At 40.3% G+C, this 25,450-nt stretch overlaps 1 protein-coding gene across 2 annotated transcripts in view; it reads right to left on the reverse strand.

Annotated features, from left to right (window-relative positions):
• The window catches only part of LOC123393436 (adhesion G protein-coupled receptor E3-like), a 63,312-nt gene that overhangs the window by 16,040 nt on the left and 21,822 nt on the right, over positions 1 to 25,450 (reverse strand). For both annotated transcript variants that reach the window (XM_045085366.1, XM_045085363.1), the window contains 9 exons: positions 20,316 to 20,380; positions 18,473 to 18,574; positions 16,653 to 16,827; positions 14,792 to 14,902; positions 13,207 to 13,400; positions 9,344 to 9,502; positions 7,017 to 7,211; positions 2,503 to 2,738; positions 388 to 454 (listed from right to left, as the gene is read on the reverse strand). In XM_045085366.1, the coding sequence (XP_044941301.1) occupies positions 388 to 454; positions 2,503 to 2,738; positions 7,017 to 7,211; positions 9,344 to 9,502; positions 13,207 to 13,400; positions 14,792 to 14,902; positions 16,653 to 16,827; positions 18,473 to 18,574; positions 20,316 to 20,380 (1,304 nt within the window). The remainder of the gene's footprint in view (positions 1 to 387; positions 455 to 2,502; positions 2,739 to 7,016; positions 7,212 to 9,343; positions 9,503 to 13,206; positions 13,401 to 14,791; positions 14,903 to 16,652; positions 16,828 to 18,472; positions 18,575 to 20,315; positions 20,381 to 25,450) is intronic.

The following is a 25,450-nucleotide window of genomic DNA, read 5'->3' on the forward strand; positions in this document are numbered from 1 at the left end:
ATGCTCTAGAACTCTGCTGTATGACGCCATCATGTCCATGTTTGACAATACTGCATTGAACCCCTAAAATTTTACTAAGAGGATACAGCTCATGTTAAATGATTTTATTATAATTTTTAAAAAGCTGATTGACAGTGACCACATATTTTTTTAGAAAGCCAAATTATCAGTGATTCCGCTGAGGCAACATGTGATGTCTTCATCTCAGCTCAGATGTGACTCTTTCCACAAAGAGAAGGGTCCATACATAGTCTCTTAGTATGTTCTGTTCTAAGTCTAAAGACTCTAAAGAAAATTTAAATAGGTCTCTATCCAATGATTCCTTTGTCAAATCACAAAACACGGTATTTTCTATATCCAAAGTGACAACAAAAATTATACACCTACCAAAATAATAACAAAAACAGGTCCCATGAAGCTCCAAATAAATCTTCCATGGAAGTTGAGCCAGCAGCTGAAAAACAGAACAAACAACTTTCCAGATCTTCATAAAAAGAAACAAATGCATTTATTTATTTTTATTTTTTTAATTTTTAAAGTTTTTAAAAGTTAAAAAAATTATGAAGGACGGCACGTATTGCATAGAGCACTGGGATGTTATATGTAAACAATAAATCTTGGAACAGTACATCAAAAACTAGTGATGTACTGTAGGGTGACTAATGTAACATAATAAGAATAATAATAAAAATAAAAATTTTAAGAAAAAAAATTTATTTCATTATGTTACGTTAGTCACCCTATAGTAACATCATTAGGTTTTTAGTGTGCATTAAAAAAAAAAAAACATCTTTCCTGGGCACCTGGGTGGCTCAGTCAGTTAGGCAGCTGCCTTTAGCTCAGGTCATGATCTCAGGGTCTTGGGCTCTAGTCCTGCTCAGCCCTCTAGTCCTGGGCTCTCTGCTCAGTGGGGAGTCTGCTTCTCCCTCTCCCTCTGCCTGCAGCTCCCCCTCCGTGTTCTCTCTCTCTTTCTCTCTCTCTCAGTGTCAAATAAATAAATAAGATCTTAAAAATAAACCTTTCCCTAAACTGAAACATAGGGAGAAAAATGGGCACAGGAACTGGGTCAGGGCGAAATAATAATATGACAATAACAACCATTAACATGGAGAAAAATTAACAATGATTAACATTCATGGAAAACTTATATTCTGGGTATAGTGGCCCAGACCACTCATTCAGTTAAGCATCGAGGACCCAGTGAATGCTGACCCATCCTTCCACTATCAGAATTCAATTACAGACCCAGAGCGGTGGCTTTGAATAGACCAGAATTCCTCTGTCTTGGTACTACTGACATTTGGGGCCCATGGTCAACATGGGTCAACCCCCTGTGCACCACAAAACATTCAGTAGCATCTCTGGCCACCTCTCTCCCTCAAGTTGTGACAACAGAAAAGGTCTCCAGACACTGCTGAAAGTCTCTTGTGAGTCTCACCCTACCTAAGAACTGCTGGAATAGACCAATAGCAGGATAAACAGAGATTTGGCTTTTAGTAACAAAAATATTTAATTTCAACTCTGATTTTCATTCATAAAGGACGGTGCCCTTTCCTCAAGTTGTATTTCAAAAGTATGTTGTTTACTGCTTAGTTCAAAGGACACTTTTTTGTACGTTATTTCTTTTCCAAAATTATGTCCACCCTAAACCCACAATTGCCCACTTGGTCCTAAAAATAATTTTCCAAGTTAGAACAAATTATGAAAGAAGATAAATTTATAGGTGTGATAGAATAACTTGAGCTTCTCTCCACTCCGAAGGTGTCCAAGTCCCAAGGCCCAGAATTTGTGAATTGATACTTTACAAAGCAAAAGGGACTTTGCAGATATAATTGAGTGTAAGTATCTTGGAATGGGGAGATAGATTACCCTGGATTACTTGAGTGGATCCCATGGAATCACATGTGTTCTTAGAAGTGGAAAGGAGAGACAGAAGAGAGTCAGAAGGAGATCCAAAGGTCAGAGAGGCGCAATGTTGCCAGCTCTGAAGACAGAGGAAGGGGGACATGAGCTGAGGAATATGGGTGGTCCCTGAAGGCTGGAAATGCCCCTCCAGGCCCAAGATGGAATGTACATGCTGATATCTTGTTTTTAGCTCAGTGAGACCCATGATAGACTTCTGACCTACAGAACTCTAAGATAACAAGATTGCGTGGTTTTAAGCCACCAAGTTTGAGCTAATTTGTTCAAACAGCACTGGGAAATAAACACAGTAAGACACTTCAAAAATTAAGTAACATATGTCATAGGAAGTTTACCTCTTAGGGGTCCCTCTGACCACACTATTTCAAATATCACCTCACATATATTCTCATTTCTCTACTTTGCTTTCTGTGGTGGTAGCTATCACAGCCCAACATCATATTGCATGTCTATTTGCTTATTGTCTGCTTTGTTTCCTGGGGGGCCCACAGAGCCTTCAATAGCACAGGTAGTAGATGTTTAATACATTGAGTTCATATTTGTATTGTTACTTCCTCATAACAAAGACACTGTGCTTACTGAGTTTCTGTTCCATAACTGGTGTGTTCAAGCCCTGCAGACACAGCTACAATCACAGCTGGGATCCCGTAGCCAAAAGGATATATGAACCTCCTCTTGAATTTCCCTGCACTGATGTAGTTGGCCACCTTGAGGTTCTTGACAGTTAGGAAAAGCTGCAGCCCTTCAAGGAGCATCCAGGTGAAGGAAGCCAGGTAGAGGTAGTGTAGCACCCCAGCGATGATGGAGCACAGCACCTGGAGGGGAGACAGAAGTTGGGAGAACTTTACGGGTACACAGAGAACAATGTTCACCATTCCTTGGAGCAAAGGGGATACAAGGTCAATGGAACACAGTCGTGCAGAGCAAGATGCTTGGGTTGAGTTCCTGTACTTCTCTGGGTTGACTCATGGCGGTAAACTCAAATAGCTGTGGAGGGCCAGGCAGGGAGCATGTATCTGTCAAGCAGGCAAGTGTTAGGGAAGAGGTAGTGGTTGGAACTGTGCCACATGACCCTTCCGAAAAGCAGCAGTTGTTTTCAGCTCCAGCAATGGTTTCCATTCAAGAATGTGAGCCCAGGTTGATGCAAAAGTTGGGTATTCATCATTTCTGATGGCTGAGTAATAGGGCACGTATTGCACGGAGCACTGGTTGTTATATGTAAACAATGAACTTGGAACATCACATCAAAACCAAAGATGTAAAAAACAAACAAACAAACAAACAAACCAAAGATGTACTGCATGGTGACTATCATCATCATCATCATCATCATCATCATCACCATAATCAAAGAATGTGAGCCTAATATTGCCAGTGTTTCCTTTCTTTAAAACATATGCACACACACACCTGGAAATCAGGATTGTTAAGCAAAATCTCTCAGTTTTCAAATGTGGGCAGTTAAAAAGAAAAAAAAACCTGTGGGAAAATACACAGTACATGACACAAAAGTTACCCTCTTACCATTTATGAGTGCATGGTTCGTGGTCTAGTTCAATGCCTGTGAGTGTTAAGTATGTTCACCCTGTTGTGCAGCCGTCCCCACCATCCATCTCCAGAACTCTTCATTTTGCAAAACTGAAATCTGTCCCCTTGAAACACTGACCTTCCGACCCTCCCCCACCCCAGGTTCCCACCGTCGACCCTCTGTCTTTGGGAATATGTGTAAGTCTTTCAGGGACCCTCTGTGAGTGGAATCAGATAGGATGTGTCCTTTTGTGACTGGTTTATTTCATTAAGCACAATGTCCCCAAGGTCCATTCAGGTTGTAGCAAGTGTCAGTATGTCCTTCCCTTTTTAAGGCTGAATAATATTCCAACCTATGTATATACAGCACTTCTTGTACCTGCCGTCTGTCAAGACACACGGGTTGTTTTTACCTTTGGCTATTGTGAACAATGGTACCGTGAACATGGTTGGGCAAATGTCTCTTTCAGAACTTATTTTCAAATTCTTTTTCTTTAATTATCTTAAAAAATTAAAAAACATTTTAAAATTTATTTTTAATTTTCAGCATAACAGTATTCATCATTTTTGCACCACACCCAGTGCTCCATGCAATCTGTGCCCTCTATAATACCCACCACCTGGTACCCTGACCTCTCACCCCCAGCCCCTTCAAAACCCTCAGATTGTTTTTCAGAGTCCATAGTCTCTCATGGTTCACCTCCCCTTCCAACTTCCCTCAACTCCCTTCTCCTCTCTATCTCCCCATGTCCTCCATGCTATTTGTTATGCTCCACAAATAAGTGAAACCATATGATAAGTGACTCTCTCTGCTTGACTTATTTCACTCAGCATAATCTCTTCCAGTCCCGTCCATGTTGCTACAAAAGTTGGGTATTCATCCTTTCTGATGGAGGCATCATACTCCATACTGTATATGAACCACATCTTCCTTATCCATTCATCCGTTGAAGGGCATCTTGGTTCTTTCCACAGTTTGGTGACCGTGGCCATTGCTGCTATAAACATTGGGGGTACAGATGGCCTTTCTTTTCACTACATCTGTATCTTTGGGGTAAATACCCAGGAGTGCAATGGCAGGGTCATAGGGAGCTCTATTTTTAATTTCTTGAGGAATCTCCACACTGTTCTCCAAAGAGGCTGCACCAACTTGCATTCCCACCAACAGTGTAAGAGGGTTCCCCTTTCTCCACATCCCCTCCAACACATGTTGTTTCCTGTCTTGCTAATTTTGGCCATTCTAACTGGTGTAAGGTGATATCTCAATGTAGTCTTAATTTGAATCTCCCTGATGGCTAGTGATGATGAACATTTTTTCATGTGTCTGATAGCCATTTGTATGTCTTCATTAGAGAAGTGTCTTTTTTTAAAAATTTAATTTTATTTTTTCAGTGTTCCAAGATTCATTGTGTATGCACCACACCCAGTGCTCCATGCAATATGTGCCCTCCTTAATACCCACTACCAGGATTACCCAACCCCCCATCTCCCTCCCCTCCAAAACCCTCAGTTTGTTTCTCAGAGTCCACAGTCTCTCATGGTTCATCTCCCCCTCCGATTTCCCCCACTTCACTTTTCCTTTCCTTCTCCTAGTGTCCTCCATGTTATTCTTTATGTTCCACAAGTAAGTGAAACCATATGATAATTGACTTTCTCTGCTTGACTTATTTCACTCAGCATAATCTCCTCCAGTCCTGTCCAGGTTGATACAAAAGTTTTTAAACCATTGTTTTTTTTTTTTTTTTAAGATTTTATTTATTTATTTGACAGACAGAGATCACAAGTAGGCAGAGAGGCAGGCAGAGAGAGAGAGGAGGAAGCAGGCTCCCTGCTGAGCAGAGAGCCCAATGCGGGACTCGATCCCAGAACCCTGAGATCATGACCTGAGCCAAAGGCAGCGGCTTAACCCACTGAGCCACCCAGGCGCCCTAAAACATTGTTAAGTTTAAAAAAAATTTTGTATTGTTACATTAGTCACCATACAGTACCTCATTAGTTTTTGATGTAGTGTTCCATGAATCATTGTTTGCATATAACACCCAGTGCTTCTTCTTTGAGGTAAGTACCCAGATACTGGCAACTCTTTTTTAATTAAAAGCCACAAGCAGACTCAACAGAAAGGAACTGCTGACGGTTAGGTCTGGGAAACAATTTTTTTGACCTTTGGCTTAGATTCATCTCACTCATGCATAAAATACTATCGGAGAGAGCTGAGTATCCTATGTTCAACATTTTCATTTAGCAAAGTACTGAAAGGTGACCCAATGGCTTTAGAGGAACTATATTTTCACAAATATTCACAAAATAAACACTTCAGTGTCCTTCTTTGCTGAATAAGCTTGATATCTACAGATCTGCACAGTCTACCTTATGGCTAGGAGACACTCATGGGACTATCTGCATTTAAATTCATTAAAATTAAACAGAATTTAAGGGGTGCCGGGGTGATTCAGTCATTAAGTGTCTGCTTTTGGCTCAGGTCATGATCTGAGGGTCCTGGGATTGAGCCCCGTGTCAGGCTCTCTGCTTGGTGGGAAGCCTGCTTCTCTCTCTCCCATTCCCCCAGATTGTGTTCCCTCTCTCACTGTGTCTCTCTCTGTCAAATAAATAAATAAAATCTTAAAAAAAATTAAAACAGAATTGAAGAGTCAGTTCCTCAGTTACACTAGCCAAAGTCAAGTGCTTAATAGCCACATATGGCCAGTCACTCCCATATTGAAGAGTTCATATATAGAATATTTTTTATCTTAATAGGAGGTTCTGCTACAAAGTGCAGATCTAGACCTGTGTGCCCTGAATTAAGTGAAGGACAGTCAGGTTCTTAACTAAAACCTCATAAAACCTATTATACGATATTAGGCAAGTCACTTCCTCTACTCATGCTTTAGGTTTGCCAAGTTAAAATAAATTAATTTTGATATGCAACTTTCACCATTTATTTTTTTAAAAAAGATTTTATTTATTTATTTGTCAGAGAGAGAGAGAGAGTGAGCACAGGTGGACGGAGTAGCAGGCAGAGGCAGAGGGAGAAGCAAGCTCCCCACTGAGCAAAGAGCCCAATGTGGGACTCAATCCCAGGATGCTGGGATCATGACCTGAGCTGAAGGCTCAACCAACTGAGCCACCCAGGCGTCCCTCACCATTTATTTTTTTTTAAGAGATTTATATATTTATTTGAGAGAAAGGGGAGAGGGACAGAGGAAGCAGAAGAGGGGAAGCAGACTCCCCACGGAGTGAGAGTGATGCGGGTCTCAATTTCATGACGCTGAGGTCATGCCTTGAGCCAAAACCAAGAGTTGAACACTCAACTGACTGAACCACCCAGGCACCCCGACTTTTACCATTTCATAGCCAGGGAGCTCCCTTCTAATATTCATTCCCAGAGACCCACTATTGATAGCACTAAGGTGAGCAGCCATTGGCAATGGCAGTTGAACTGTCCATCCAAATTTTTGGACCTTCCTTCCCTTTTCCTACATCTAGCTACCCTTCCTTGGGCTTCAAGAGCATAGCGGCAAACCACTGGAAATGTTCACAGAAAAGTGAGTCTCAGCTAATTCTCCTACCTTGGACTTTGTCCGCTCAATGCCAGTGAGGAAGAGCAGGTGAGCCAGGAAGAGGCAGATGGAGAGTTGCAGGTGGAGGGAGGTGCTGATGTTCTGGATGGTTCGGCACAGGAGGAAGGTGAGGGCTGCCAGGAAGAGGCACAGCAGAGAGAGGCTCAACCCTACGTATGTGATCATGGTCAGTACAGGATCCACCTATGAGCCGCAAAAGAAGAAATCCATTAGAGTTTCCAGTTATGTTGTTATGTGCCTGATGGGTGTCCCAGGTCTGTCCCTCAAACAAATGACTTTAGCTCTCTGAGATCTGGTGTCCCCATATTTAAAATGGAGGTAATATTACAGGCTGAATTGTGTTCCCCACCCACAAATTAATATGTAAAAGTACTGATCCCAAGGACCTCTGAATCTGACTGTATTTGGAGACAGGGTTAACTGAGTTACATGATGTCATTAGGGTGGGCCCTGATCCAGTAAGACTGGTACCCTTATAAGAAATTTGGAAACAGACAGGTAGAGAGGGAGGACCATGTGAAGACACAGGGTGATGGAAGCCAAGGAGAGATGTCTCAGGAAAAAAACAATCCTGCCAGCATCTTGAACTTGAACTTCCAGATTCTAGATCTGTAATAAAATAAGTTTCTGTTGTTTAAGCCACCCAGACTGTGAAACTTGTCATCACAGTCCTGGCAAGTTAATAGAGGCATTAAGAGCATTTTCACACAGGATTGTTGGAAAACTGAAACCACCAAACTGGAATGGCCCATAGAAATATCACAGTTGCATCATTCACAATAGCCAAGATATGGAATCAACCTATGAGATATGGTTGAGATATGTCTCACCCATTGATGGATGGATGAGTAAAGACACTGAGGTATATGCATTACATTACTAGAGTGGAGTATTACTCAGCATTAATAAAGAAGGTAATCCTGCTATTTGCGACAACGTGGAAGAATCCTGACAACATCAGGCCAAATGAAGCAAGCCAGACACAGGAAAACCAATATTGTATGATCTCACATATATGCAGACTCCAAAATAGTCTAATTCACAGAAGCAGAGAGTAGAATGTCGGTTGCCAGAGGCTGGGAGTAGGGGAAAATGAGGAGTTGTGGCCAAGTGGCATCAAGCTTCAGTTATGAAAGCTCACTGAGTTCTGGGGATCCAATGCACAGCATGGTATCAACAGATAACAATGCTGTATTGTGTACTTGAAATTTGCTAAGAAGGTAGATCTTAAACCTTCTCATCACAGACACACATGACAGGACACCTATATAGAGGTGATGGGTAAGTTATGTATCGTGACCATGAAGATCTTGTCATAATGCATACACATATACTAAAACATCACATTGTTCACCTTAAATATATACAATTTTTACATATCAAGGAAATCTCAATAAAGTGGGTTTTTTCAAAAAACATATATCCTATGAGGTAATTTTACATATTCTGGTAGCCCCATTAAAAATGTAAAAGGAGACATAAAATAATTTACTACTATGTTTTCTTTTTTTCAAGAGATTTTATTTATTTATTTGAGAGAGAGATTGAGAGAGCATGAGAGGGGCGAGGGTCAGAGGGAGAAGCAGACTCCCTGCTGAGCAGGGAGCCCAACTTGGGACTCAATCCTGGGGCTCCAGGATCATGACCTGAGCCAAAGGCAGTTGCTTAACCCACTGAGCCACCCAGGAACTCTAGTACCTTTTCTTTAACCCAATAGGTTCCAAATATTAGTTCAATGTATGATCAATGTAAAGGTAAAGAGCTATTCAGGAGATGTTTGACATTCTTTCCCTCTGTGTTGAGGGAGCACAGAGTTGTCCCTGTTGTCACTTCCCCATATCAGAGAGAGAAGTTTGTAACATACAATACAATTCATTTATTCTGAGGTTCATTACTTACTATGTCCCCATTCACAGAAGCATGGGGTATCTTCCACACACTTAGTGGTCCTAGATGCTCGAGGAATATTTGTCTAGGGAATGAATCCCCTTGTAAAATTCAGGCCCCTGACCCCACACCCCGTTTTCAGAATCCAAATCTCTTGGAAATGGAGCCAAGAATCTGCATTATAAATAAACACCCCACCCTATGGTTCTTAGGAACAGGAAACTGTGAGAAGCACTTAATGGCTAACACTTCCAGGTGAACATTCTAGTGATTTCCACTGAAAATGTTGACAGCCTTTCATGAATAGAGGGCTTGCTTTAAAACTGCTCTCTGTTCAATGTCAGAATGCATTCAATCTTCTTTTTACTAGAACTTGATAATGTTCCACTTCAATGAAAGGTAAGTTTATTTACAAAAGTAGAGATTACCTTTAATTTGGCAGTTGCCACAAGGATGGCAAAGCTGGAGAGGTGGTTGCAGCTGCAAAGGGTTTGATTTTCATCTGAAGAAATGACTTGACAGCCTTCATTAGACCAAGACGACCCTTGCCAGTAGACACAGATGGACTGCTCATTTTCTCTCTTCATCTGGAGAATAACAACATTACCTTAGCCGAGTCATAGAATAACTAACATTTACTGATTGTTGTTCATATTTCAAAATATATTAGGCATTTTGTGTCTATTATCTCATTTACTTGTTACAAAATCCTTGTAAGGTAGGTATTCATATATTCTTTTTACACATGGGGAAACTGACAGTTGGAATCTGGTGATAATTGAGATGGGATTCCAGTCCTGGAGTTCTGACTTCAGAGCTGTAAGTCTTAACCATCCTACCTACTGTCTCTCTCATTTGTAAGGTAAATGAGGAGAGGAGAGAAAAAGGAGATAATTTTTGATGTCAAGGCAATGTGATTTCCTGAAGAAGAGAAAATATCTGTTGAATTCCTAACTAGTGGTTCTTTTCTCCCTTGAAATTGTCCTTGTCACCAACAGAGACAACACTGACAGATATCTACACATGTAGGCACCAATCTCTAGACTCAGCATGGAATAACTCGATTAACCTCCATAGCAGCTTATGGTGTAGGTACTGTTACTGTCCCAGATGCATGCGCTGGGGCATACCCCAAAATACAGTACATGCACAAAAGTGTTGGTTCACTGTTCTGTGATTTGACACAGAAAAGGACTTGCTCATTGAAGCTGCTACAAGTGAACAACTTAGGTATAATGGGCCCCAGTGGGAGGTATAAATGGGTCAGAATGCTTTCACATGGCCACTCAATCATGCCCAAAGTTTGATTATATGAAGGAGACAAAAACCTGTTTCTTTCCTTAATCCAGGTTTAAGGCTCTTTGTAAGAAAAAAAAAATCCTGTGTTCAGCCAAGAGCTGGGAAAAGGGGGAAATGGTGTCTGAATATTGCTTATTTGATATTTAGAGGTTTTAAATATTTCCTTTGACAGGGAATAAAAGGCAGTAAAAAATATTCTGAGTGCTCACCACTTCCTGTGTTCTGAAATTCCCATGTAATTGCATTTAAAAAAAATCAACAAAGGCTGAGCCTAGAAAGTAATGGTATCTAATGCTTTGGAATTCTTACAATGTGCCAGATTTTTTTTTTAAAAGATTTTACTTATTTATTTGACAGACAGATCACAAGTAGGCAGAGAGGCAGGCAGAGAGAGAGAGAGGAGGAAGCAGGCTCCCTACTGAGCAGACAGCCTGATGTGGGGCTTGATCCCAGGACCCTGAGATCATGACCCGAGCCGTAGGCAGAGGCTTTAACCCACTGAGCCACGCAGGCACCCCTATGTGTCAGATTTTTAAATAAAGATTTTATTATGGTAAAAATTGCATAATATAAAAATTTCTCACCCTAGCCATTTTTGAGCGGACAGCACCATAATGTTAAATAAATTCACATTTTTGTGCAACCCATCTCCAGAACTTTCTTTAAAAATTGTCAGAGAGAGAGAGAGAGAGAGAGAGAAAGAGAGCGCACAAGCAGAAGGAGAACAGGCTCCCCACTGAGCAAGGAGCCCAATGCCCAATGTAGGACTTGATCTCAGAACCCTGAGATCATGACCTGAGCAGAAGGCTGACACTTAATCAAATGAGCCACCCAGGTGTCCTGTCCACAACTTTTTTTCATTTTGTAAAACGGAAACACTGCCCATTAAAAAAATAACTCCCATTTCTCTCTCTGCAACTCCTGGCAAACATTCTTCGACTTTTTGTTTCTATGAACCTGAATACACTGGGGACCTTATACAAAATGGAAGATTACAATATTTTTCTTTCTATGTTTGGTGTATTTCACTTAACAAAATGTCCTCAAGGTTTATCCCTATTGTAACATATATCAAAATTGTATTTCTTTATTTTTCAAGTTTTTATTTAAATTCTAATTATTTAATGTATATGGTAAAATTGATTTCAGGTATAGAATTTAGTGATTTATCACTTACATATAACACCCAGTGCTCATTTTTTTTTTTTAAAAGCTAAACACTAGTCGATATTATTTCATACAGTAATACTAGGTTCAAGCATTTGAGGAACAACCATACTATCTTCCATAGTGGCTGCACCATTTAATATTCCTACCAACAGTTCACAATGATTCCAATTTCTCTCCCTCTTCATCTTATTTTGTTTTGTTTTTATAGTAGCCATACTAATGGATATGAAGTGATATGTTATTGCAGTTTTGATTTACATTTACCTAATAGTTAGTGACTTCCAGCATCTTTGCATATGCTTCTTGAACATTTGTATATCATCTTTTGAGAAATGTGTTCAGATCCTTTCTCTATCTCTCTCTCTCTTTTAAATTGCGGTATTTTGTTGCTATTGTTGACTTGTAGACATTCTTTATGTATTCTGGGTACTAATCCTTTAGCAGGTATTTTCTCCCATTCCGTGGGTTAGCTTTTCATTCCATCGACTGTGTCCTTTGATGCACAGAAGTTTTTAGTTTGTCTATTTCTACTTTTGTTGCTTGTTCTTTTGGTGTCGTAGCTGAGAAATTCTTGCCAAATTTAAGTAATGAAGCTTTTCAACTATGTTTTCTTCTAGAAGTTTGATAGTTCTAGGTCTTACATTTATGTCTTTGATCCATCTTGTGTTCATGTTATGTATGGTGTAAGAGTCCATTTGCTCTTTAGCACACAGATACACAATTTTCCCAGCACCATTTGTTGATGTGAGGCACTATTTTAAGGGCTTTATACATGTGGACTCATTTATCCCACACAACAAGAAGGCACATTACTATTACCAGTAGCAGAACCTCAGCATCTGGACCGTGCTCAGCACAGAAGGCTGGGTAATTTGCCTAACTAGTGAGTGGGAAGGGAGCGGGGACTTGAACCCAGTTTGTTCAGCAGCAACTCTCCGTGTACTGGTTTAAGAAATGTCCATCAATTATTTGGCACTCCCTTCAAAATGTCAAGTCTAACTCCACTTCCTTGGGAGTAGTCTCTCTTGGAGAACTCATGGAAGCCAACTGCCATGCCATGAGAACAGTGAAGCAGCTCTCAGAGAGCCCCACGTGGCAAAAAAAACAAGCCTCTTGTCACCAGCCACAGGGTGGATCTACCTTTAAAACTAACCCTTTAGCCTCAGTGAAGTCTGCTGGTGACAACACCCAGCCACCATCTTGACAGAAAACTTTTGAGAAACCTTGAGCTAGAGCCATCCAACAAAGCTACACCCAGATTCCTGACCTAAAGAAACAAAGTGAGATAATACATTCATATCACTTTAAGTTGACAAGTTCTGGGGTAATTGTTTACACAGCAAACAACCCCTTTGAAGAAAACAAATCAATTTTAATTTTGGCAAAGTTCTAAAACCTTGAAAACTTTTCTATTGGAATGTGCCTGGTATTATGCCTCCTTACAGCCATTAGGAAGCACTCCAAAAACACCTAAGGACTACCACTCATCTCACATGCTGGTCTGGATTGGTGCCTTCTTAAACCCTGACCAGTTTTATTTGGACCGGTTTGACAAGTCAGACATGTCCAGAGTCCTGGGGGAGAGTTGAGAGGCTGATTATGAAGTTATCTCCTCAGTACAGTTCAGGGATACCCCAGTTTCTCAGGAAGCCGTATCACACCCTTGGTTTATTTTGGACTTTCCAACACCACGTCTCTCAGATGGGTGAGATTCGATTTCATTTTTACAGACTTCCAACCTGTGAATTCATCAGCATGGAAACATTCCCATTTAATGATGAAATCCCTGCACATGTAATAGAGTTACCTGGTTCTCACATACCTTTTCATGCTGAAATGTGAAATTAACCGACACGGGGAGTGAGATGTTCTTTCTGGATCCCACTGTACCACTCACTACCTTGGAGTTCAGGTAGAAATTATGCAATTTTTCCTTTGTCCTTAGATTTTCCTCAGATGCAAAACTCTCACCAATGATGGAACCAATAGAAGCGTAAGATATAAATGCGACAATACCTGGGATGAAAAGAAAACCCCACCTAGTTTCAGGGATGGCCATTTGGGGGCGATGTAATCTGTCTTAACTTTCACAGATCATTGGAAAAAATGATTTTAGTTCTCATTTATTGAGCCTTTACTGTGGGACAATGTGCTGAGTCATTCACATAAGTCATAATCATTTTCTTTTTAACAGATTTTAAATTTTAAATAGAAATTTCTTCATGACTACCACTTTTGCTAGGGGATGTTTTCTTTGGCATTTTACAGTTAAGGAAAAGATTACAGATATTTAATAACCAACTTTAGGTTGGAGCTAGGAAAATGTGAAGTCATTATTATATTCCCCCCAAATTCCAATGCAAATCAATGAATTGATGGAAGGAATCAAGGAAGAGGGGAAAGAAGGCAGGCCGTTTAATCGATGGGTGAGTGAGTGAGTAGATGGATGGAAGAATGGAGGGATGGATGGACGGATGGATGGACGCATGCATGCATGCTTGCGTGGATAGAAGGATGAATGGATGAGTGGGTGAAAGGAAAGATGGTGGTAGATTGTATGGATGTATGGATGAATGGGTGGATGAATGGGTGGATTTAGAGAAGGAAGAAAGGGAGAAAAGGGAAGGGAAAGAAAATGGGATGGAAGAAGAAAGGGGGGAAGAACAAAGGAAAGAGAGAAGGGGAGAAGAAAGCAAGAGATGAAAGGGAGAGCAAGGAAGTGAAAGAGGAAGAAAAAGACTATTAGCAGGTTAAGTTTGCAGGAGGGAAAGGTCATGTGAAAAGTAGTAAAGGAAAAATCTTAAAGGTGATTAAATTTAGACAGTTCGCACAGTTTTTAAAATGAGCTAGACAAATATGAAATCAGTATGTCATGCACCAGAAACTAATGTTATATGTCAATTATATCTCAAGTAAAAATTCTTTAAAAATTTAAAACTTAAAGCAAAAAAAAATATAAATGAATAAAAATAAACACAAATATTCAGAAACTTTAAAAAGAGAGAAAGAGCTGAAAGGCTGATTGGTTTCCTCCAGGAAATGGGGAGCCACTCATTGTCCATTTGCAAGGGAAAGACATCTGTTCAAGGAAACCAGCCTAAAGCATTGCAGAGGGTGGAGGTGATTTAAGCACGGAAAAGATAGGGGAAGCCATTAAAAAATCTCAACTCTAATCCTGCTCCAACACATCTAAGGTAAACAAAATAGGATTCTTTTCTTTTTCTTTTTTCTGGCTGTAAGAATCCAATGTGAATTTCCCAGACTCTGGCTTTATCAGTGTCATTCATGGAACTTACTCAAGTAACAATAAAAGGCTTCTATGAATTGTTTTATTGGAGCAACACGGAATTCCATTGGGAAAATTCTTGGACTGATAGTCTAAGTTCTAGGGCCACCATATAGAGTACCTCCCAAGATTTCTTTCTCAGTGGTGCTGCAGTGGATATCCATGGTCTGCTTTTCTGCCTTCAAACTGAGTGTCTTCAGGCTGCAGTTCTCAACCCTTTGTGTGTTGATGGCTAAAAAACAGAGAATGTTTGGTCAACAACAACATCCACTTGCCCATCTGCTCCAATGTGATAATCCTCTGCCCTGGACACCAAAAAGAAAAGCCCACACACTCCTGAACTGATAACTCTTGATTAGTGTGGAAAAGAGATGGCCAAACTCTATGGGCACTTAGCCAAATTCAAAAAGTGAACTAGGAATTAATCAGGCACCTTCACTGTTTTCTTTATCATTATTGGAATAAAATACACATAACATAAATTTTACCATTTTAACCGTGGTTAGGCATACAATTCAGTGGTGTTAAGCACAATCACACCCTCACCATCCCTTTCTAGAACTTTTTCATCTTCCCAAATTGAAACTCTGTTCCCATTAAACACGAACTCCTCATGCTTTCACCCACCCCTGGCTCTGACCATCTGCTTCTTGTCTCCATGGATGGGACTCCTCTAGGGACATCCTATGAGTGGGATAATAGAGAATCTGTTCTTTTGTGTCTGGCTTATTTCACTGAGCATAACGTTCTCATGGGTCATCCCTGTTGTAGCGGGTGTTAGAATGTCCTTCCTCTAAGACTGAATAATACTATGTTGTCTGGATACACCACATTTTATCTAGTCATCTATGAATGGTCACGTGAGTTGCATCCACCTGTTAGCTACTGTGAATAAAGCTGCTGTGAACACGGATATATGAATATCTCTTTGAGTTTCTGCTTTCAGTTCTTTGGGGGTACACACCCAGACGTGGAATTGCTGATTCATATAGTAATTCTATGTTTAATTTTTTGAGGAACCACCAAGAAATTCCACATAGTTGTACCATTTTACATTCCCACCAGCTGTGCATAAGGTCTCCATTTTCTCTCTATCGTCATCAATGCTTGTTATTTTCTGGTTTTTGTTAATAGCCCTCCAAGTGGATGTGAGGTATTACTGTTTGCTCTTCAAACCAGCACTGAGTCACAGGCCAGGAAGGAAGGTAGGAGAGAAAGAACCGTTTCCAAATCAGCAATAGAACTGAACTGAATCCTGTCAATAACCGTGTGAGCTTGGAAATAAATTCTCCCTTGTTCAAGCCTTTAGATGAGACTCCTGCCCTAGTCAACACCTTCACTGCAGTCTTGGAAGACCCGCCCCAGCAGAGTTTTCAGCTAAGCCATGCCCTGACTCCTGACCCATGGAAGCAATGAATTATAGATGTGATCGCTTGTTATGCCACAATCACTAAATAATACGCTAACCTAGAGTAGGTTTCTCTGAATCTGCAGGATTATAGGTATACAGGATTAAAGTGTATACTTTCTTCTACTTGCTGATCTGTAATTCTGTGAATGTTTATAAGAAATAGAGAGGTATGTCCAATCCAAAATTAAAACCACACCCTATTCATTTCCTCTGTCAGTACTTTATGAAATCGGCTACCTGCAGACTTTTGACGGTGGGTCCATGTAGGAAAAAAACCAATCCATGAAATGCAAAATTACACCAGGCAGTGCACACTGACTGTGTACTGGTTGAGAGAAGACTGTGGACTCAGACTTGGGTGCAGAGTCTGACTCTGGACTCTTACACCATTTAGGATGCCAGGAACTCGGGCACATTTTCTGGGGCTCAGCCCCCTTATTATAAGAGAGAGGTAATCACACTTACCCCAGCACTACTAGGAGGATTTTGTGAGGTGATAACACAAACTCGGTAGAACAGAGCCTGGCACCAGGGAAGGGGAGCTGTGCTTACCATCCTTGTGATTCCTTACCCATAAAAGGCCCTTCCTCCTTCTGTGTTTCCTTTGGATTTCTGGACGCAGTGGCAAGGACGGCCGCTTCTATACTCTGCAGGTAGGTTGTCACTAGCCTTGCTTTCTGTTTTTGATTTCCAGGGGTTATTTGGGAAGTGAGGTTTGTGAGAAAATGGTAAGAGTTTCCGATGTCCTGTTAGAAACAAGGCTTGTTAGATGAATGGGAGGCTTTGCAAGACCAACGTCCTTTAATTGAACAAATTCAAGCTTGTGTTTGGGCCAGATAAATCTACCAATAGCCCTGAGCCCAGGATCTGGGACTGTAAAAGCAAAAGCATGCTGGTTTAATACTTACTCCCTAATAAAACCATTTTCTTTCTCTTAGACTTTATTGGTGCATTTTTCTATGTTGGGAGAAGACTTTGGTTTTCATTGCCTTTCCACAACATTTTGCCATATGATAAATTCAAAATTAAAATTAAAATTGACAAGAAGCACAAAAGAGGAGGTATTTACTCTCATTGACAGAGGTCCAAGGGACCTTAAATCTTTTCTGGGAACATCCCACAACCTTGTATGCACAGACTCCAAAGGAACTGTGTGAAATGAGATTTCCTGAATTGGCAAATGCTGGTTGAGCCCAATCCTGAGAATCTTCACATGTGTCATATCCTGAGAAGCTAAGTCTCAGTAGACTCAGCTCCTTAGTATGTCTTTCAATACTTTCCAGTATTATAGTAGTGTTTGGTTTTGATTTGGTTAAGTATCCATCTGCATTGGTCAAAGATTCTAAAGTTGCATTTATATAGGATGAGTCTCAACCTCTCATGTACAGTATGATGGCTTTAGTTAAAAATACTATATAATAGGGATGCCTGGTTGGCTCAGTTGGTTAGACATCTGCCTTTGGCTCAGATCATGATCCCAGTGTCCTGGGATTAAGAGTCCTGCATCAGGCTCCTTGCTCAGTGAGGAGCCTCCTTCTCCCAATGCCTGCCACTCCCCCTGCTTGTTCTCTCTCTCTCTGACCAAAAATAAATAAATAAAATCTTTTAAAAAAGAATACTATATAATATACTGTACATTTGCTAAGAGCTTTCAGGAATGCTCACCATACACACACAAAGGTAAATGTGAGGAAATGGATATGCTAATTAGCTTGACTGTAGTAATCATTTCATTACATATATGTATATCAAAATATCATCATGTACTCCTTGGATATATAAAATTGTTATTAAAATACATTTTTTATTATGTTCAGTTAGCCAACATATACTACCTCATCAGTTTTTGATGTAGTGTTCAATAACTCATTAATTGCATGTAACACCCAGTGCTCATCACAGCACATGCCCTCCTTAATAAAAACTCATAGAGATGAGTTTTTTAGAGCAGTTTTAGGGCAGCGAAACTATTCTGTTTGATACTATAATGGTGGACACCTGTCATTATACATTTGATAAAACTCACAGAATGGGCAGCATGAAGTATGACATTAGCCTAATGTCAACAACTCTGGCCTTGGGGTGACATTGACATGACATTGTAGGTTCAGAAAAGCACCATCTGGTGCCAGATACCAGGGCAGGCTGTGCATATGAAGGGGGCGAGAATATATGGGAACTGTCTATTTCTGCTCAACATTGCTGTGAATCTAAAACTGCTCTGAAAGACGAAGTTTACTTGTTTTTTTTTTTTTTCTGATTCAATTTTATTTTATTTTTTCAGTGTCCCAAGATTCATTGTATACACACCATACAAGTCTACTTAAAAGGGAGGTGGTGGTGGAGAAGGCATCCACCTGCACCTGGAGCCAAAGGAAAAGAAGCTCAGACCTGTAGGGACAGAGTAGTTCTTCTCTCTCCACAGCTGCGGGACAGCTTTGCAAAACCGGTGCAGATCTCTCTGCTGTTGTCCATAGAACTGCTCAAATTTAACTAAGAGAAAAGAAGCAAAGAAGGATTTGTTATTTTTCCTTTAATCAGTTTGGGCTGGTTGTCTAGTAGTTTTGATAGATGAGCCCCAATTTCATATATCATTTTTTCCCTAATTTTTAAAATTTAAATTCAATTGTGTATTGAAATTCAATAATGTACTGGTTTTTTTTTTCCCCCAGAGGTAGAGGTCTGTGATTCTTCAGTCTTATATAATATCCAGTGTTCACTACATCACATGCCCTCCTTAGTGAACATCACCCAGTTACCCCAGATCCTCCCCTCCCCTCCCCTCAAGCAGCCCTCAGTTTGTTTCCTATGGTTGAGAGTCTCTTATGGTTTGTCTGCCTCTCTGATTTCTTCTTGTTTTATTTTTCCTCTCTTTCTCTATGATCCTCTGCTTTGCCAAACATACTTTAAAACTGGTTGCTAAAACAGCTTTGGCATCAACAAGACTTGTGACCTTGAAAAAGTCACTTAAATCTCTCTGGGCCTCAGGGTCCCTAATTAAAAACAAAGGAGCTCAGAATATATGGTCTGTAGGTACTAAAAGTCTTTGATTAATTATATTGGGAGACCAACTATGCACACTGGCCAATTCAGCTAACCTTTTTTTTTTTTCTTAAAGATTTTATTTATTTATTTGACAGACAGAAATCACAAGTAGGCAGAGGCAGGCAGAGAGAGAGAGGAGGGGAAGCAGGCTCCCTGCTGAGCAGAGAGCTCCAGGTGGGGCTTGATCCCAGGACCCTGGGATCATGACCTGAGCTGAAGGCAGAGGCTTTAACCCACTGAGCCACCCAGGCACCCCTCAACAAACATTTTTTTCTTTAACAATTCCATTGAGATATAATTCACCCATACGACTCATCCATTTAAAGTATATAATTCAATGGCTTTTAGTATATTCACAGATTTGTACAACCATCACCTCAACCACAATAAAGTTTAGAGCATTTTCAACACTCTCCCCTAAAATCTGCATTCTTGAGCCATCACCCCCAATCCTAGTCCAGGGCAACCCCTAGTCTACTTTCTGTGTCTCAGGATTTGCCTATCTGGACAGTTCATATAAAAGGAATCACGCTCTATGTGACATTTTTTGTCTGGCTTCTTTCACTGAGCATAGTGTTTTCAAGGTCCATCCGTGTTGTAGCATGTGTCAATGCTTCATTCATTTTTATGGTGGAGGAGGAGCTCTTTGTATGGATGGACCACATTTCTTTTGTCTACTTAGGAGTTCACGGGCATGTCAGTCATTTCCACTTTCTGGCTCTTGTGAATAATGCCACTGTGAACACTGGTGTACAAGTTTTTGTGTTGACATGTATTTTCAATTTTCTTGGTTATATACCTAGCAGTAGAATTACTGGGAATACGATAAATCTATGTTTAGCTGTTTGAGGAGTTGCCAGGCCATTTACCAAAGCAGCTCCATTGTTTTCCTTTCCTGTCAGCACGATGAGGTTTCTGCTTACTCTCCATTCTCACACCTATCTAACAGCCTTGTTAGATATCCCATGGCAACATGTCCAGCAAAGCACTCCCTGGATTCCTGACTCATAGGAATTGAGACACGGTAAATGTTGTTTAAGTCACTAAGTTTGGGGGTCACTTGTTTCATGACAATATATATTGAATACATCTGCACACTATGGTGAGCTATCCCTCCCTACATCACCCACTCTATTCTGAGGACGGTCTTCTGTACACTTGTGCAAACCCATGAAGTGATGAACCTTACCTGCTTCTGACAGTTCTGAAACGTTGCATCACTACTGAAATTAGAGCAGTTCACAATGTCGATTTCTAGGACAGAAAATAGGTAAGTTGGGTTAACATCATAGATTCATCACAGAAAACAATGCCATGTCTACTTTAATTAGGAGAGATTTGTCTCCATAATCTTGGAGGATCCCATAATTCCCCAAATAAAAAATGGGTCTCCAATTCTACTTTGGTTTTTAAGTAGTTGGGAAGGTTGTAGCTTAGCCCTTAACAGGACTTGTAAAATAAAAGTTTCAGTCAGAGGGAAGATGGGGAAAGAATAGGAGACCCGTGTTTCATCTGGTCCTTGAATTCAACTGGTTATCTATCACATCCTTTTGAACAACTGTGAATGAAATCTGAGATCTAAGAAAAGAATCACTGCAACTCTACAAATAGAAAAACAATCACTGAGGGGTAGGAGGCAAGGTTGTGGAAGAGTAGGGGACCCTGTTTCATCTGGTCCCTTGAAGTTAGCTAAATAACTATCAAACCATTCTGAATAGCCATGAATTCAGCCTGAGATGTAAGGACATATATCTGGAACTCTACAAGTAGAAAACTTTTTTCTCCTTGCTTTTTTGCAAAGTAGGAGTTATGGAGACACAAATCGGAGGGGAGATATCAGAGATAAACGGAAGGGGGAGTGAGCCTCCATAAGCTGATTATTGGAAAGTGATAGAGCCTTGGGGGGCAAAATCAGAACCCTTAGAAATCTGCTCCAGTGAAAGACATCCCTGTCTGAAAGGGACTCAGGGGATGAAATGGGCAGAATTCCAGGTGAGTAAATGTGGTCTCGGGATCCCAGGAGTCACAAAACTAACCGGGGTGCTTGAACTGGGAGAGTGCCCAAGCATTGGAACGGGGAAACTGGTTATAGCTGGGGAGCCCAGGAGGGGAATCTTAACTCAGGTCGCCATAAACCAAGAACCAGGCTAATGGGGTGACTGCTCTCCACCTGAGCACCTTTAAAAAGAGTGGAACATGTGCACTGCCTGCCATCCCTTGAGAGGAGTTAAACAGGTATGCCCATGACCAAGCAACAGCTCTTGGGTGCGGCCTCAGAAATGACAGTAGGGTGACAGTCAGCCATCCCCCTGGGAGTGGTGGAATGGGTACATGCATAAGCCTGCAACCTCTCTCAGCCCCATGGTACAAAAAGGGCAGTAATGCAAGTCCCTCAGAATCCCCCTAGGAGACTGCCATGGATACCTACCACAGGAGTTACGGAGTTTAACACACACAAAAGTGAAAACTGTTTGTCCAGGAGGGTTTACTGAAGTTGGGGGGTGGACTTTGATCTTTCAGCTCTGGGGCTAGAGATTGGGGCATGGCTATTTTTATTCTTTTTCTTTTTAAATTTATTTTTTATTTATTTTCAGCATACCAGTATTCATTATTTTTGTACCACACCCAGTGCTCCATGCAATCTGTGCCCTCTCTAATACCCACCACCTGGTTCCCCCAACCTCCCACCCCCCCCCCCCGCCACTTCAAACCCCTCAGATTGTTTTTCAGAGTCCATAGTCTCTCATGGTTCACCTCTCCTTCCAATTTCCCCCAACTCCCTTCTCCTCTCTAACATTTTTATTCTGATCCTCTAAAGAGGTGTGGAAAACTCTGAGGGAACAAACCCACACAGAGGACCAGCTTACATTGAGACCAGCCCCCTGGCAAAGGGAGGAACAACTCAGCCCAGAAAAAGACACCTGAGAAGCAGCACAGCAGGCCCCTCCCCCAGAAGACAAACTAGAGGAACAGGTGCTCAACTAGCTTAGGGATCCCACAATATTGTAAAACTCCAGTGCTAGGAGAAAATATTATATAGAACTTGAGGATTTTCTCATAATCCATTTATCTTTACATCTAAAATTTTCTGTTTTTTGTTTTGTTTTGTTTTCTTTTCTTTTTTTCCCATTTCAACTAGTTTCTTATTTTACCAACTCTATATTTTTAATTCATTTTTTAACTTTTATTTTTTACATCTATATTTTATAGAGATTCACTTCATTTTTGGCCTTTTTGTACTCTATATAATTTTAATTTTTTATATATACAAGTTTTGCTTTCTTTGCAATTTTGGGATTTAGTGTCTTTGAACATTTAAAGACCAAAATTCACCCAGGAACAAGTGGATCACAATTCTTTATTCACCCTGTGAGACTAATCTCTTCCTCCCCCTTTTTTTCTCTTTTTATTTTGCTTTCTCTTGTTTTTGTTTGCTTTTCTATTTTGTTTTTTGACCACTTTGGATTTGTCTACTGTGTATTTTGCTTGGCTGGTGATTGATATTTTTTTATTCTGTTCACTTGTTCACCCATTCTTCTCTGTACAAAATGACTAGAAGGAGGAACTCAAAACAAAAGAAAGAACCAGAAGCAATGTTCTCTGCCACAGACCTAACTGATATGAATATAAGTAAGATATCAGTGATGGATTCAGGATAGCAATTATAAAGCTAATAGCTGGGCTTGTGAAAACATTAAAAGACAGCAGAGAATCTCTTAGAATCTCTTATCATAAATGAGATCTAATCATGCCAAACTTTAAAATGCTATACTGGAGATGAAGCCTAAATTGGATGCTCAAACAGCCAGGGTGAATGAGGCAGAAGAGAATAAGTGATCTAGAAGACAGGGTGATGGAAAGGAAGGAAGTTGAGGAAAAGAGAGAAAGACAGCTAACAGCCCATGAAGAAAGGCTTTGAGAAATTAATGAGGCCATGAAGCCAGCCAATGTCAGAATTATTGGGGTGCCTGAGGGTGGAGAGATAGAGGGGCCAGAAAGTATATTTGAGCAAATCATCACTGAGAACTTCCATAATCTGGGGACGGAAACAAGCATTCATGTCCAAGAGAAAGATACAATGTCTCCTGAAATCAATAAAAATAGTTCAACACCCCAACATATAATGGTGAAGCTTGCACATTTTAGAGAAAAAGAGAGAATCCTGAGAGTAGCTCAAGACAAGAGGCTCCTTATTTTTAGAGGGAGGAATGTCAGACTTAACATCAGAACTATCCACAGATAATTGTCTTTCTCTGTTTGACTTATTTCACTTAGCATAATCTCCTCCAGATCCATCCATGTTGATGCAAATGTTAGGTATTCATCCTTTCTGATAGCTGAGTAATATTTCATTGTATATATGGAATACATCTTTATCCATTCATCTGTTGAAGGGCATCTCAGCTCCTTCCACAGTTTGGCTGTTGTGGACATTGCTGCTATGAGCCTTGGGGTGCATATGACCCTTCTTTTTATTACATCTTTAACTTTGGGTAAATACACAGTAGTGCATTGAGCACTGAGTTTTATATGCAAAGAATGAATCATGAAACACTACATCAAAAACTATTGATATATATGTGACTAACAACATAACTTCAAAAAAAAAAAAAAAAAAAAAAAAAAAAAAAAAAGGAATTATCCACAGAAACCTGGCAGGCCAGAAAGAGCTGGCATAATATATTCAGGGTGCTAAATGAGATGAATATTCAGCCAAGAATACTTTATCCAGAAAGGCTTTCATTCAGAATGGAAGGAGAGATAAAGAGCTTCCAGGACAGACAGATTAAATGAATATGTGACTACTAGGCTAGCCCAGTAAGAAATATTAAGGGGATCCTGTAAGCAAAGAGATAGCCCAGGAGTGACATAGAAAGAAACAGAGACAATTTACAGAAACAGGCACTTATAGGTAATACAATGGTACTATGTTCATATCTTTCAGTAGTCTCTCTGAAAATAAATGGGCTATATGCTCCAATCAAAAGACACGGAGTATCAGATTGGATAAAAAAAGCAAGACTGGGGCGCCTGGGTGGCTCAGTGGTTTAAGCCTCTGCCTTCAGCTCAGGTCATGATCTCAGGGTCCTGGGATCGAGCCCCACATTGGGCTCTCTGCTCAGCGGGGAGCCTGCTTCCCCCCCTCTCTCTGCCTGCCTCTCTGCCTACTTGTGATCTCTCTCTGTCTATCAAATAAATAAATAAAATCTTAAAAAAAAAAAAAAGCAAGACCCATCCACATGCTGTCTACAAGGGACTCATTTTAGACCTAAAGACACCTCCAGACTGAAAGTGAGGAAGTGGAAAACCATTTATAATGCTAACAGATTTCAAAAGAAAGCTGAGTTAGCAATCCTCATATCAAAGTAGATTTTAAACCAAGACTGTAGTAAGGGATAAAGAGGGACTTTATACCATAGTTAATGTGTCTATACAACAAGAAGACCTATTTACAATTGTAAATATTTATGCCCCTAAATTGGGAGCAGCCAATTATATCAACCAATTAATAACCAAATTAAAGAAATACATTGATATCAGTACAAAAAGAATAGGGTACTTCAAACCCCCCCTCACAGCAATGTCAAATAATTAAATAAAAATCTTAAAAAAAAGGAAACAAGACAAGAAACAACAAGTGTTGGAGATGATGTGGAGAAAGGGGAACACTCTTACACTGTTGGTGGGAATGCAAGTTGCTGCAGTCAGTTTGGAAAACAGTGTGGAGATTCCTTAAGAAATTAAAAATAGAGCTACCCTATGACCCTGCAACTGCACTACTGAGTATTTACCCCAAAGATACAGATGTAGTGAAAAGAAGGGCCATCTGTACCCCAATGTTCATAGCAGCAATGGCTTCAATCACCAAACTGTGGGAAGAGCCAAGATGCCCTTCAGAATAAATAAAAAAGATATGGTTTATATATCCAATGGAATATTATGCCTCCTTCAGAAAGGATGAATACCCAACTTTTCTATCAACATGGACAGAACTGGAGGAGATTATGCTGAGTGAAATAAGTCAAGCAGAGAAAGTCAATTATCATATGATTTCACTTACTTGTGGAGCATAAGGAATAACAAGGAGGACATTAGGAGAAGGAAAGAAAAAGTGAATTGGGGGAAACCAGAGGAGGCGATGAACCATGAGAGACTGTGGACTCTGAGAAACAAACTGGGGGTTTTGGAAGGGAGGAGGTTGAGGGGATAGGTGAGCCTGGTGGTGGGTATTAAGGAGGGCACATATTGCATGGAGCACTGGGTGTGGTGCATAAACAGTGAATCTTGGAACACTGAAAAAAATAAAATTAAAAAAAAAGGAAA

The sequence above is a fragment of the Mustela putorius genome, unplaced genomic scaffold, assembly GCF_011764305.1.
Source record: "Mustela putorius furo isolate JIRA1106 unplaced genomic scaffold, ASM1176430v1.1 tig00000095_pilon_pilon_pilon, whole genome shotgun sequence".
Taxonomy (NCBI): domain Eukaryota; kingdom Metazoa; phylum Chordata; class Mammalia; order Carnivora; family Mustelidae; genus Mustela; species Mustela putorius.